Below are 13,812 nucleotides of genomic sequence, written 5' to 3' on the forward strand. Positions count from 1 at the left end.
CCCAATAATGATATTGGTTGCAATGGGCAAAAATGCAAAAAAAAAAAAAAAAAAAAAAAAAAAAAAGTTTAATTTACAAAACAGTGCAAATAAGTCAGTTGAACCCATGCAATTAAAGTATGAAAGAAAAAAGCAAGATCTAAAATAAAAGTTGGTGATTTTCTATAACTCACCTTTGGCCCTTGAGGCCCCTCAATTCCCTGTAAAAGATGAGAGAGAGAGAGAGAGAGAGAGAGAGAGAGAGAGAGAGAGAGAGAGACAGAGAGAGATAGAGAGAGAGAGAGATTGAGTGGAAGAAAAATACAGCAAAGAAAAGTGAAAAAGGAGTCCTGGTCAGATGAAATAATGCAATCCTCGAAGCCAGCAGCAAGCCTGGCAAACTCATGGGAGGATTTCATGCAGTGCGCATACGCCCTTCAGGCAGAACTGAATCACAATCAGCCCCTTGTTTAATTTCTCCGGCAAGAGCTGAAAATCGCCTCACTCTGAGCCTTTCTTGTCATGGAGCTGCACCATAAATGTGAATCCTAAATGAGCCAATGGATAAACTAAGACTTTTAGGGTTTTATCTTTTATGACAATCTCCATCTTTGTTCATTTAAGCAACAAGAAAAACGTGCCTCGTCTTGGCCACCCCATGCTCCCAGTGCAGTCCAAGACAAGTTCATTACCTAAATGGGCCAATATTTGGAAAGCCTTACAAAGATAAAAAAAAAAAGTTAGGAAGAGCAAAAAAAAAGAAAAAGAGCCTCGTTTCTGAGATGCAAAGCGGTGATGGATGAATCTGGAATAGTGCCTTTCATCGTAATTAAACTGGAAACCACGTTAGATTGTCAGCCGCCTTCTTAGCTCCGTGGACAAAATGTTGTGAAATAGAAGACTGGATTCTTGCCGTATCAAAGCAGTTCATTAACACCTTTTAGTTCTGGCTGCTATGGCACGCCTTGTCAGCCAGTTTTCGTCTTGCTTTGAATTTGAGAAACCGTGCCATTTGGCGCTTTGTTCGTGGCCAGACAGACCCTCTGCCCTACGAGCCCTCGGCAGCAACTTTTCAGCTCTTGTTTGCATCGATGGCATATAAATGTCAAAAGATATGGTCCCCTGTTGAGCTTAAAACTCTGGTGTGCCTGCATTACGAGTAAAAGTTCCCAATGAGGTCATATTAAAGTTGAAAAGTTTGTCTGTCAGTGCAAATGTCTGTGCAAATCAAGCATGGTCTCGTTGGCGCCAAGATATGACTTAATAATGATTGGCTTTCTGGGAAGGAGCTGCTTGTTGGATCGCTTCTTGTTAAGTTTTTGTTGATGAAGCAAAGCGTTCATCACATAGCTCAAGGTATTCCGTTTTCCCCATTTACATTTTCCCCAACATTTGCCCTTTAAAATCTTGTTAGCAGCAAGTTCTCACATACACAAGCAAGGGCTGCTCAGTGGCGGGTCTTTTATTGTGCATTCCATCTACACCTATAACAAAAACCTCAGTAAAGAACTTTCATTACTCTATCAGCCAAGTATAAAAAAATAAAAAATAAAAGGTTTTCCTCATACTTGCCTTTAAATGCCTTTGTTTGCTAACCTCAGAAAGGTTTGGTAAACATCTTTATGACCCAATAGGAATGTGAGAGCATGTGCCACTTGCCTGAGTGCTAATTAACTTGGCTACATCTGAGAGCACTCAAAAGCTAGAAGCAGGAAAGACTTTTCTTTCCAGAAAGTCAAGTGCCCTCAAGGAAGTCCGGACTCTTTTCAAATCGAACTAAAGCTCAAACACTGATAAGTAGTGGCAGTAATCTAAGGTAAATGAAACTTTGTGTGACGGAATACGTTATCGTTGTGTACGCTCAACATTTTACACCTGAACGCCAGCGTTGGACAATCAAAAAACGTACAACAGGATGGTTATTGTAGTCGAGTGTCTGAGAACACATACAAATCCCTGAATGTCCATTCATGGGTTTGGAATTGACCAACAATAAGGAAGTCCCCAGGTCATTTCCTGCACTCAACTCCAGCAGCACTGGAAAACAAATGTGGGCTGATCTTCTACGGGCACCTCAAAGATCCTACTGAAAGCATGACTCAGTCGGTCTTAATGTTCCTCTGAAATGAAATTTTGTACACCTTGTTAGTACTAAATTGGATCGGTTTGTTGCGTATAGAACTACCTTTATTTTTTTTTTGTGGGTTAGATGCAGCAAGGTGTCTGAAATATTTCTTGAAGATTTTGGTCAACTGTGACATCATCTTCCTGGAGCTGCATCAGATTTTCTGGCTGCACATCTTTAATGTAAAACGCTCAACCCCATCCCAAGGTGCTTTACTGGTTTGAGATGTAGTGAGAGTGAGTACAGTAAACTCACTAACATGACCAAGACAGCAGTTTGAGTGAAATAATATGGTGAATTATCCTGCCAGAAATAGCCATTGAAAGATGGGCCATTGAAAGTACTATGGCTCAATTTAACTGAGCCATAGTACTCAGTTAAATTGCGGTTTAAATAGTGTTCAGTTGGTACAAACGGGCCCAACTCCACAAATCCTAAAGTCTGCTGAGAAAACCTCCACCGAACTACTCCACCAACGAAAACAACTTAATCGACTGAGAAAAGGCAGGACTGATGCTTTTAAGTTGTTAATGCCAGATTCTGACTCTACCACCTAAAATTGAGACAGTCGCTGTCGCTGACCAACTTTGGGGAGACTGTGTGAATTTTATCCTTCCTAGCAGAAAGGAATGACATCAGGTATGAGATTCTGCTGCTGTAACCATATTTTGGTTTTTCAAGGTTAGTGTGCGTTCAGATTTGGTGTTCTGCATATTTTGGTTTTAACAAGCAGTTTGGATTCCTGTCACCCCAAACCTGTCTGGTCCATTTGTTCTTATACAATTGTTGGACATTTTCATTCATTCATTGAATTGTCTTTCTCTGTTCATTCTCTGTAAAACCAGACAGTTGATGTGAGTGCAAACACAGAGCAGATCGGCAGTTTCTAACATACTTACACCAGCCTGCTTAGCACCAACAAGCATGCCATATTTTATGCCACTTAAATCCCATTTCCTACCAATTTTGATGCTTGGTTTGAGCTTGAGAAAGCCGCCTTCTGTCTTAATCAATCACAATGGGTGTAAGTAATAAAATGGTCATGAATTTGGGTTTATATACTACTTTGATATATTAAAACAGAAACTTAAAACCTGTGATTTTTATTACTTCTCCTGTTTGTAAGGCGTTCATTTTCTCAGGCTTTTCAGTAACACTCGTCATACTGGTACGACTAACTAAAAGAATCGTATGGTCTATTTGGTCAACCTACCCTGAAAGTTTAAGTAGTGACCTGATTGTGCAGTGACTGCTAAATAGATTGCTGTTTTAAGAAATCTGCGGTAAAGATTTGGAATTTGAAGTTTCGTTAGACTCCAGGTTGCAGAGCTTGATGATGATGCGACGACAGTCCTGGGTACAATGTTATGCTAACGCAGCAGACTCCGATTTCTCCAAGGGCTGCAAGGGCCAGTTACTCTGTATGTTTTGGTTAGTCCAAGATGTTAAATCGGTGGTTCCTAAAGTTTTCAGCTTCAAATTAATAGAATAACATGGACAGGAAGTTGTGGTCCGAAAGGGTGGAAAAAACAAACGGTGCTAATAGGCCGTTTAAAATCCAAAACAAGCGTGAAATGGCAGTTTCAACTCATTTCTGGACATCATTTCAGGATATCCAATAGTCCATAGCTCACACTTCCATCTCAAGACACATTTTGGTCGCGACTGTGGTAAATTGCACCCAGCAGATGTTTATTTCAACAAATTTTGCATTTGTAACTAATTATGACCTGATGAAATGTATGTGTGTAACTTTCAAGCCACGGGTTTAAACTTTAAAGACATGCAAATTATTTTTGTTTTGTTTTCAAACATGGGAATAACTTACAATGAAATCAGCTGCTTTAATGCTTTTTTTAAAGACGTTGTTGTAGTTTCAATAAATGCAGAACAGTCTGCTTCAAAAACTAATATTGTGTTTTTGTAGGTTCAAGTTAATAAAAACACCGATGAATAGTTTAAACATGGCTGTGCTGTGCAAACATCCGAAAGTGGTTGACTGAATATTTGCCAGCTGCACTGGTTTGTTTCCAAGCCATTTCAAAACATCTCCGCTCATGCTGTGCATGAACATTAAATAAAAACGTAGTTAAAGACATCAACAAGTAATGAGTGTGTCCTTACTTTAAAAAAAAGGCATATTGGAAAAGTTAATCAAGCAATGTGGGTAAACTTTGGAAAGATACAGGATGAAAAGGGGAATTAAACTGGAAATAACACCACAATGAAAATTGGGGGGACTTTTTTCCCCAGTTATGGATGGAGTAGTTTCTGCGTTTATTGAAACTACAACAACGTCTTTAAAAAAAGCATTAAAGCAGCTGATTTCATTGTAAGTTATTCCCATGTTTGAAAACAAAACAAAAATAATTTGCATGTCTTTAAAGTTTAAACCCGTGGCTTGAAAGTTACACACATACATTTCATCAGGTCATAATTAGTTACAAATGCAAAATTTGTTGAAATAAACATCTGCTGGGTGCAATTTATCACAGTCACGACCAAAATGTGTCTTGAGATGGAAGTGTGAGCTATGGACTACAGTCTCATTTAATCTTTTCCAAGCAAAGTCACGATTGTTACGGTCACTGACCACTAGGGGCTCTCTTTCTGAGAGAGCTCTGTGTCTCTCTCTGTTTCAGTTCTACCGCAGGTGAAGTGTCAGCCGCCCTATAAAGAGCTTCATGCTGGAGATGCCAGATCCCCTTTTAGTTTCCCCTGGGCCTTGATCTGACGTGATCTTGTTTGAGAAGCTGACTGTTTGTGGGGACTGAACTGATCTTGCTGTGAGCATTTTGGTGAATAATTGTCTAAAAAGAGTTTCTGTTCACAGTGGAAGCTGGTGGGGGTTCTCTGCCATTTCTGTTGTAAACTGTTTTCTCCTGTTTTGTGGTTGGCAAGGGAGTTTAGGTTTTGTATTTTCTTTTAGTTCTTCTTTAGAAAGTGGTTGTTTTATAGTTATAAGGTGGTATTTTGTCAATTATTTTGGACTTGGCAACCCTGAAGCTTAAAGCTTCCCTGTGTTTTCTGTCTCCTGTAGTTGTTGTTTTATCAGAATTGTAAAATAAATTATATTTTCGTTACTGACATTAATTGTTCAGATTACTTGGTTTTTTTTTACGGTAAAGCCCAGGGCCAGAACATACTTTAGGGGTTATAGGGTGGGGTTGTAACAACGATCCAAATAAATACTTTGTGCAAAGACTGAAAGCCACCTTCACAGAGAGCAGAACACCTTTTTTAATTTACTCCAGAAAAAAAAGGTTTGTGGCACTGATCATTTCCAACCATTGAGTTCTAAAAATATTTCTTTTTCTCCTTTGTCGTCTTGCCACCTCCCCTCCTCCTCCTCCTCTTCCTCCTTCTTCTTGTTGCACCACAAGAGTTTAATCCCCCTAACCAGCACCACATGTCGTAAAAGGCTGCTGGAAAACTCTGGATTCTACTTTTGCCTCTTTAACAAGGGCATCTACATTAAAAACGGTTTGCCATGTCAAATTAAGTGTCATGCTCCTAGAACACTGCGGGGGAGGCAAAAGATTTTTGTGGAATCTTGATCCTTGAGAGGAATGGGAGACGATCCTTTTTAATCCTCAGCTCCAAATGCTTGAGAACACATAATTCCTCAGATTTAAGGATGGATGCGAGGTTTGTTCCTGAGTGACAAGTTAGCTTCTATGTTCTCTCTTGAGTCAAAAACGCACACAACCTGCAACAATCCAAAATCTCATCTTTACTCATAGACCTAACACAGTAGCAAGCAATCAGGATTTAGCTTTAAAACCCCCCCAAAAAAACAGACTTTCTGACATCGTAAATGTACTGTCGCATCTATTCCCCCCGCCCCCCAACAACAACAACAGCTGGTTCGTGCTGATCTCCTGCTGATTTAGATCAAGGGGGCTTGTTTCCAGATGATGACTTTATCCCTTGTTAAAAGTATATCAGTGTCATGCAGCGTATTTACTCATGAAACGCTGTACTTTATTTAAAGAGTCACAGCGAGAAGCGATTACTTCTACGTAGAGCTCTACGAGAGGACATTCTGGAGAGGAACTCCAGCTGTTGCTGTCATAAACAGCTGTAAAAGCACTTCAGGCTTATGGAAGAACACCTGGGACCCTCCACTTTGCCGTTTTACGCTCATGACTCACAGAAACTTTGTTACCTTCGCGGCTACTGTGTGAGCGGCGACGGGAACAAAACATTTGGCAGCCAAAAAAAAAAAAGAAAAAGCATTGGAGAGTCATTGTCGAGTGTAGCGAAAGGTCATCGGTAATGCGTTTCTAGATAAAAAGGAGATTGTTTCCTGTTTCTGCTTCTGTAAAAATCCAACAGCAGCATGTGATTTTAGTCAATTGGTCTCCTTTGATTTTTTTTTTGTTTTTTCCCAGAGCTTGCTTTGACCTTTTCAGGGTAGCTTTTCAGAGGAGACTTTAATCAAAAGCTTTATTAGCTGTAAGCTGCGTCCACCTGCTGTCCGCCGGCTAGCGGCTCTCCTATATGTTTGGGTTTGTGAGAGAAAATGTTTTATCGGTTATCATAAAATGTATCCTTAACATTAAGTCCCTGCATAACAAAAAAAATAAAAAATTGCAACCAAAATCGACATCAAACCCATGTGAACCCACTATGAAAACTGTTAAATACCAAAAATACACTCTGCGCTTGAATTACAAGCAAAGATGTTGAGTGTCATCTTCATATTAAAATGATACTTTTCAGAACACATGGATATTCAACACATTAAATGTTACTGGATTGTAAAACCTAAACCTTAGCATGTCCTCAAATTGGTTGTCATGACGGATAAATTCAAATACGCCACGATGAAAGTCTTGTGCAGCTCTTGATACAATATTGAGATAAATAAGTGGCTTCCTCATCCTCAATAGTAAAGTTAATGCAACAATCCCATCAGATGTTGAATTATGAGCCTAAAGCTGAAGAGCTTCTTCATCATGCCTCCTTCCTGGATGAGCTGGAATGGCCAATCACAACAAATACATTTCAAACCAATTGCTGACGCTCCTTTCCTACGTTAACCAAGATAGGGTGCTGCATCAATCGTATGAGGGGAAAAAAAAGTCAATTTAGAAGGTAAAATAATTTCTCACCATGAGTCCAATTTCTCCTGGCTGGCCTGGATCACCCTAGAAAAATAAATAAATAAAGGCAGTGATTATAAGAGTGTGGACTTGTTTAAAAATATTCAAACACATCAATTAAGTATCAGTTTTATTTGAATAAGTTTGTGAATGCAAATGGACCCAATCTGCTGATTGTAAATATGCAGAATAGTATCGTACAAATCAGAATTTACGTTGCCTGGGAGGATTTTGTTTTGCTCAACCACCTGCCCTGTTCCGTGTCTCTATCCGACAACCTCGTCCTGGGTTCTGCTTTTGGTCCAAACCTCCTTCAGATTTCAGCACATCACTAAGAAACAAGTCATTTCAACTTATTCCCTTTCTTCTAAGTTATTCACAACAGTCAAAAGTAAAGAAAAGTACAGACACCTAAGTGTAACTTCTTGGAAATAAAAAAAAAACTTTAACAAGTTTAGCAACTTCTACAGGAAGAACTGAAAACAATCACCATAAAAAAGTTGGAAATAACCTCATAAACAATTCTTAATATATTTGAGCTCCTACTGAGATTCGTGCCAACACAATAAAGATCAGCTGGAGCCTGCAGAAGGTTTTATGGCTGAAAATAACTGACAAGATTTTTTTTTTTCTGTTTCTTTTTTCTCTCCCGGTTCACGTAAATTAGCAAAAAGCCAGTGGCGGGCATGAAGAAATGAAAAACGTTATGTTGCAAATGGAGATATTTGAGCCAACATAAATCCGTGTAATAATAAAACTATTCCCCCTGGGGGGATTTATTTTTTTAATCTATAAATATTTGAGGAAAAAAAAAAGAAAAAGGCCAAACAGTTCCTCCACTCTTCATTAAAAAGGTTTCCACTGGCATTTTTCCCCCTCTGAGTACTAGGTCAAGTCAAATTAGATGCGACTACAAGAGGAAGAAGAAAAACTGACAATTTTTGTAGACCCAAAGACATTTTAATGGCTCATGCAAGAAACCCCGTTTTTACCAATTAATCTATTCCTACCCTGACACTAAGGTGTGTCTTCATGTACAAATATAAGGAAGTTTCAATTATTTAGGAACATAATTCATTTCGAATAAGCATAAATAATTTGGAAGCTGCTGCAAAATAATATATAATTACCTTCCATGCTTTAAAAAAGAAAAGATGTGCAAGAAGCCTCAATAATGAGTAATTTCATCATGTAGTGCAGCAACATAATCTCACGCTGAACATTTTAGAACAATCCAACCTTGAATTTTAATACATTTATTTAATATTAATTATTATGACATAATTGCTTACAAATTATTGGCACATGACTAATTGACAAGCCTAACATTTGCCATAAAATAAATATAGCAGAATCATTTAAAGCATTTTTTTTTTTTACATTACCTCTATTAACATGAACTAAATTTCTAGAAAATTGTTACCCATGGCATTCTATTTCACTAGAAATGGGTTATAAACATCATATGAGAGAAAGGCTGATTTCTCGTAGTCGCTCTTCCAAATGGGAAAAAGAAGAGAACATTCCATCCAAGTCAGGCAGATGTTTGTTGATCTCGATAAGAAACGGATATAGAAGAAAAAGCTGCTTGCCTCAACTTGCCCATATCTACAGTCAAAGCAATAATCAAACTGGAACCATTTAAACTGGAACACTGATCAGGGGCCGCACACTGGCACCCTCGGGTCTTTTCTGCATGGAGTTTGTTCCTGGGTCCTCTATGGTTGCTCTGGCTTCTCCCACAACCTAAAAACGTGACTGCTAGGTTCACTGGTCTCTCTAAATTGTCCTCATGTGTGTGCGATGGTTGCTTGTACTGTGTGTCTCTGCATTGCCCTGTTGTGACCTGTCCAGGGTGTGTCCTGGCTCTCGCCCAATGACCTCTGGAGACAGGCACAAGCACCCCCTTGATAAGCATGTATACAAGACAGACGGATGGATGGATTGAACTGTGACCAATGAGGTTAGACGAGGTCCCAACTTATTTTGCCGACATGCACAGATAGAAGCAAAAAAGAAAATCTCAAATGCTCACTGATACAAAGCTGCAGCAACGAGTGGTATCTTAGGCTCACGAGGTCAGATACCATTCATTTAGATGATATCTTAATGCCAGCCACTCGTTTCAAAAGCATTCCACAAAAGAGAGTTTCCATAAAAACTTAAACATGTGTAATTTGCTAATCTCCGCTGGAGTTTTAATTGGAACCAAGTCCTATGATTAGATGAGACTAAGGCTTTGTTTATACGAGACCGCTGTCTGGAAACTGCTGGTATTTTCGGATGTTGATTGGGGAACAGTTCCATGTTTAGACGGCACTTCCTCACCGCTTAGAGGAGGGTACCGGGACACCTCGAGTCCCCTGGAGTCGTCATGCTAGGGCACAATGTGGCGCTGGGACTTTAGTGCTCATCTAAAACATATATATATAAAAATAGGTAGTGTGCTTTTTTTTTTTTTTACTGACATCTGTCTGTGCAAAAGTGCCAGTGTCAGAGACTCCAATCACTGTTGACGTGTAAATGAGCAGTTGGATCACAACAAAAATGTTTAGGCTTCAATAAAAAAAACCAATTGTGTGTAAACTGGGCCTGAGATTGTCCTTTCTACTACCAGACACTCCATGTGGAGTGAAACAAAGGAATGAACTGGTGATAAAGCTCCTCATGCCCACTCTTGAATAAGGTGGAGAAAATGAGATGCTGTGAGTTGCTCCAATGGTCCTAGGAATTTTGTTCTCTTTAAAATACTGGGAGACCTCTGCCAGAAAACACAAAACAACTGGATAATAATCACAAACATCTGGCCAAATCAGCACAAAAACGGTTCACCAGACACAAAATCAATGTTTTCAAGGCCATCTCAGTCCCCAAACTAGAAAGGGTCCAGCGCAGATAGTGAATATTTATGAACATCTGTTTTATTCTCACACTAAATAAGTATAATTAGTTTGTTTGTTTGTTTTTCAATATTTTCACTCGTGATTGTGATACTGCAATAAAAAAGACATGTATTTTGAAGCTTTTCATACATTGTCAGCAGACCTGTGTTGAAATTCAGAACGGAGGATGCTGAAGTAACATAATGTAATGCCAGAAATAACAGAACCACTCGGAGACCAGTGACCAAATTCTAGCAGTTCCTTTAAGAAGACCCATAACTCATTCCTTGTATGTAAAGACGCAGTGCCAATTTTTTTTTCTTCCCACATTTGTTATGGAAACGGTTATCATACCAGACATTCCAAAGGTTTTTGCATTTTTGACATTGTGACAGTTGTACATTTTAAACTTCATGAGATGATTTATCAATGACATCAACATGGATAATCAACAAAGACACCAAAAGTGATAAATTGGAGTAAATATTACAACAGTTTACAGTGGATTTTGTATTTGTAAAAGCACTTTAATGGGGAAAGTCTTCTATAGTCCTCAAATTACAAGTTTATCCTAAAAAAAAGACAAATCTTGCCATTATTTCTCCATCCTTTACATCTAAAATGTCTTTGGAAAGTCTTGTCCTCCAACATAATTTTAAAAAAGGGGGTCAGTTAGGGTTGCAAAACTGCATTTAGTTCAAGTTTGTCAAGCTTCTCTACTTATCAAAACCCAATACTCACTGGGAGACCCGGCAAACCTCTGGGTCCATCCTTTCCAGTGTCCCCCGGAGGGCCCCTAGGTCCTGGAGGGCCAGGTGGGCCTGGAGGCCCGGGTGGTCCTGCTTGGCCTTGATCTCCCTATATGACAGAGTACATTTCCACATCACTCCTATGTGATATTGTTGGATCAACCAAGACAGAAGCAACTGCAGTTAAATGATGACAAAGGAAATGGTGTAATGATCTCGTGGGTGGCTATGGACCACCTCCATTCGTAATTAGGAGGAAAGATTGCATTTTGGAGCTAGCATAAAACAACAACGAGGAGATTTAACGTAATGGTTTAAAGTTTGCATAACTTACTTGAGATGCATGCAATCTTAAGTGGACTGTGCATTTAAGCATAGTCTGGAAAAAGGTCACATTTGTCAGCGAGGGGTTTCAATAATCAAGAGAGAAATACTGAAAATGTGTGGTCCATAATTTTACTCAATTAGGAGAAATGCTTAGAAAATATCCAGCAATTTAACTTGCGGGAAAATTCCTTTTTATTAATGCCAAGACAGTAATTTGTTTCACTTTACCAAGCATCTATTTATTAACTTTTGCAGTAACAGAAAGGAGCATGAGGGTGCATATGACAGAATCTACAGGCTGGCATGCTCTAGACAGAGAGAAGTGAATTGGTGACACTTTGGCACAGTGGACAAAGAGACAAGAGAGAGGGACACACCCACTACCTTAATGAGCCGACGCTTTATGAGCTGCTGGTCAGCGGAAAGAAAGCCATGATTGATCTTTGGGAAGACCATCTGAGCAGGTGTGTGAGGTCAAGAAGTCGGAGTTCAGAGGTGAGAGAAGGTTGAAGGAGGAGAAGGTCCCAGAAGAAGAAGCAGCAGGAGGAGGATGAGAAGCCAAATGCAAAGAGAAACAGATTTTGTTAGGGAGTCCCATGTTCACGAAACCCCCCCAAAAAACAGCGCCTTCACAGATGGAGGTGAATCCACACTTTTCCAACACCAAGGTGACTTGCTTCGGAAGTCTGGGGTTGCATTTTGGAGCTGGAGCCCCTAATTACCACCTCTGGAGTGTGAAGTGGGTTCACAGTCCCCCCCCTCTCACCCCCCGGCCCCTTGGAAAAATGGGAATCGCTCCTTGTCTGTGAAAGCACCGCCATCATCATCGTGCCTGCTGCCAAGTCAAACCCTGTGAGCTACACACACTGAAACCAGCATGGGTCAACCTTCTGGGCTGAGGTTGATTTCATACCTTCCGTCTGTCAATGCTTGCATTATTCTGCTCGCGCCCATCGGCGTTGCCATCGATGAAACAATTATAAAGGCCAAATTGGTTGTTAGGAGGCTGGGTGGTGAACCATGAGCATGAGCTATAAAAAAAAACAAAAAACAATTTGCCACTTTTGGTCATAATTGAGTATTCCCTTTAGAGCTCCTTCCATTCATTTCAGTGTCAATGGACATGAGCCAAACCATGTCTTGGTTTCAGGATACAGAGTCTGTTCCAGTTAACTTCATATTACAAGGCTGTAAAAGGCCACCTTTGCTCTCAGCGGAGGATCTGGGATGTAAAACGGAGCAGAAATCTGTTAAGCGAGAGCCTGCTAGCAACAGCAGGGCAGAGGGGGAAACAATTGACAGTGGTTTTCCAGTAAATACTCAATCATCACACTTTAAGGGAAGCGGCCAGTGTGTGCTTCAGAGGGGGTCGGACCCAGCAGCGAGGCAGCACCACCACAGACAAACCTTGACAGTCAGGATCTGATTGCTGTGCAAAGCAGCCAGTGTAGGGAGACCAGGCAATCCCTAAAGGAACAAACAGCAGAACATGGCACAACACACACATATGACACTCAAACACTGGATGAACAAAAACAGTAAAAAGGTGGAAGAAGACAACAATCCAGCTTGTATTCTTACGCTTCTACCACAAACTGTGGGATGTGGGGAAAACTCTCGCAGTAATGCGCAAATCTCACGATGAGTGAGTCGATTTACATATGGGCCCATGTGGGTAGTGTGTGGGTTTTGCAAAATAACCATTATAGGTGTTAAAAGTCTTCACGACAATGGCAGAGAGCCATGGTGGAACTATAACAAAATATTAGATAACATTAATATTTGATATGACCTAAAACCATAGTCGAACTTCACTTGAAAAGCAAACCAAGATCTTTGAGGAGGAACGATAAAATAATGTAATAAAGCCGCAACTCGCTTAAAACTGGGGGTGTGGTTGTGTTCGCAATTAAACACCACATTCAAACTCATAGGAGTTCTTCGTTTAAAGAGCCTTTGATGAAACCCAAATGAAGTTCAGCTGTTCTTGTTCTTTTTCTGACATTTCTTTTTTTTTTTTTTTTTTGCATCTCACGGCAAACCAGCCAAGGTCTGCCAGGGGCTTCCAAGCGTCAAAAAGTCTCAGTCAGGACAACATTTCAGAACGTTTGCGAGGCATTACGTGGAACACAGTGATAATCAAGGAGAGAAAATATGGTGCAGTGATGACAACACAAAGTACTGGGTGTCTTTTTCAAAATTGATGAAAAGCCATGAAGCAACTTTAACAGACCTAGAGGAGTTTTTCTGGTAAGTTGTGGGTTTCTAATGTAGCAACAATCTGCTTTGTTCCTGATTTGCCTGGGGCTATGGGGTCTGGTAGCAGGACAGGAGCCTTTTTTAACAGAGAAAAACACTAAAGCAGTACAAACCTTAGCAAAAAATCACATGCTAAGAGTTCCATAAGAGTGTGAGGAAATGTTTTGTTGCTCAATTTGAACTGATTTTCTATGTATCCACTTAAGACTCAACATAACAGGTTCAGCTTTACTGCTATGGTTTGTATGTCGTCAACTAAACAGGATCCAAAGCAATTTCCCATCCAGCCTAAACAAAATGCATATGGGTGCCACACACTCCCGAAGGCTGGGTGGTTCTGTTGGAAATATAAATGTACTTTTTAAAATAAGAAGTACTCAGAC

At 39.9% G+C, this 13,812-nt stretch overlaps 1 protein-coding gene across 10 annotated transcripts in view; it reads right to left on the bottom strand.

Annotated features, from left to right (window-relative positions):
* The window catches only part of col25a1 (collagen type XXV alpha 1 chain), a 194,387-nt gene that overhangs the window by 45,124 nt on the left and 135,451 nt on the right, over window positions 1-13,812 (bottom strand). For 9 of the 10 annotated variants that reach the window (XM_008435851.2, XM_008435853.2, XM_008435847.2 and 6 more), the window contains exons 7-10: window positions 11,555-11,626; window positions 10,836-10,952; window positions 7,222-7,257; window positions 174-200 (exon numbers count right to left, since the gene is read on the bottom strand). In XM_008435851.2, coding sequence (XP_008434073.1) covers window positions 174-200; window positions 7,222-7,257; window positions 10,836-10,952; window positions 11,555-11,626 — 252 coding nt within the window. Of the gene's footprint in view, window positions 1-173; window positions 201-7,221; window positions 7,258-10,835; window positions 10,953-11,554; window positions 11,627-12,577; window positions 12,638-13,812 lie in introns of all 10 variants that reach the window. The other variant, XM_008435844.2, reaches the window with a different exon arrangement.

This window comes from Poecilia reticulata, linkage group LG18, assembly GCF_000633615.1.
Source record: "Poecilia reticulata strain Guanapo linkage group LG18, Guppy_female_1.0+MT, whole genome shotgun sequence".
NCBI classification, from domain to species: domain Eukaryota; kingdom Metazoa; phylum Chordata; class Actinopteri; order Cyprinodontiformes; family Poeciliidae; genus Poecilia; species Poecilia reticulata.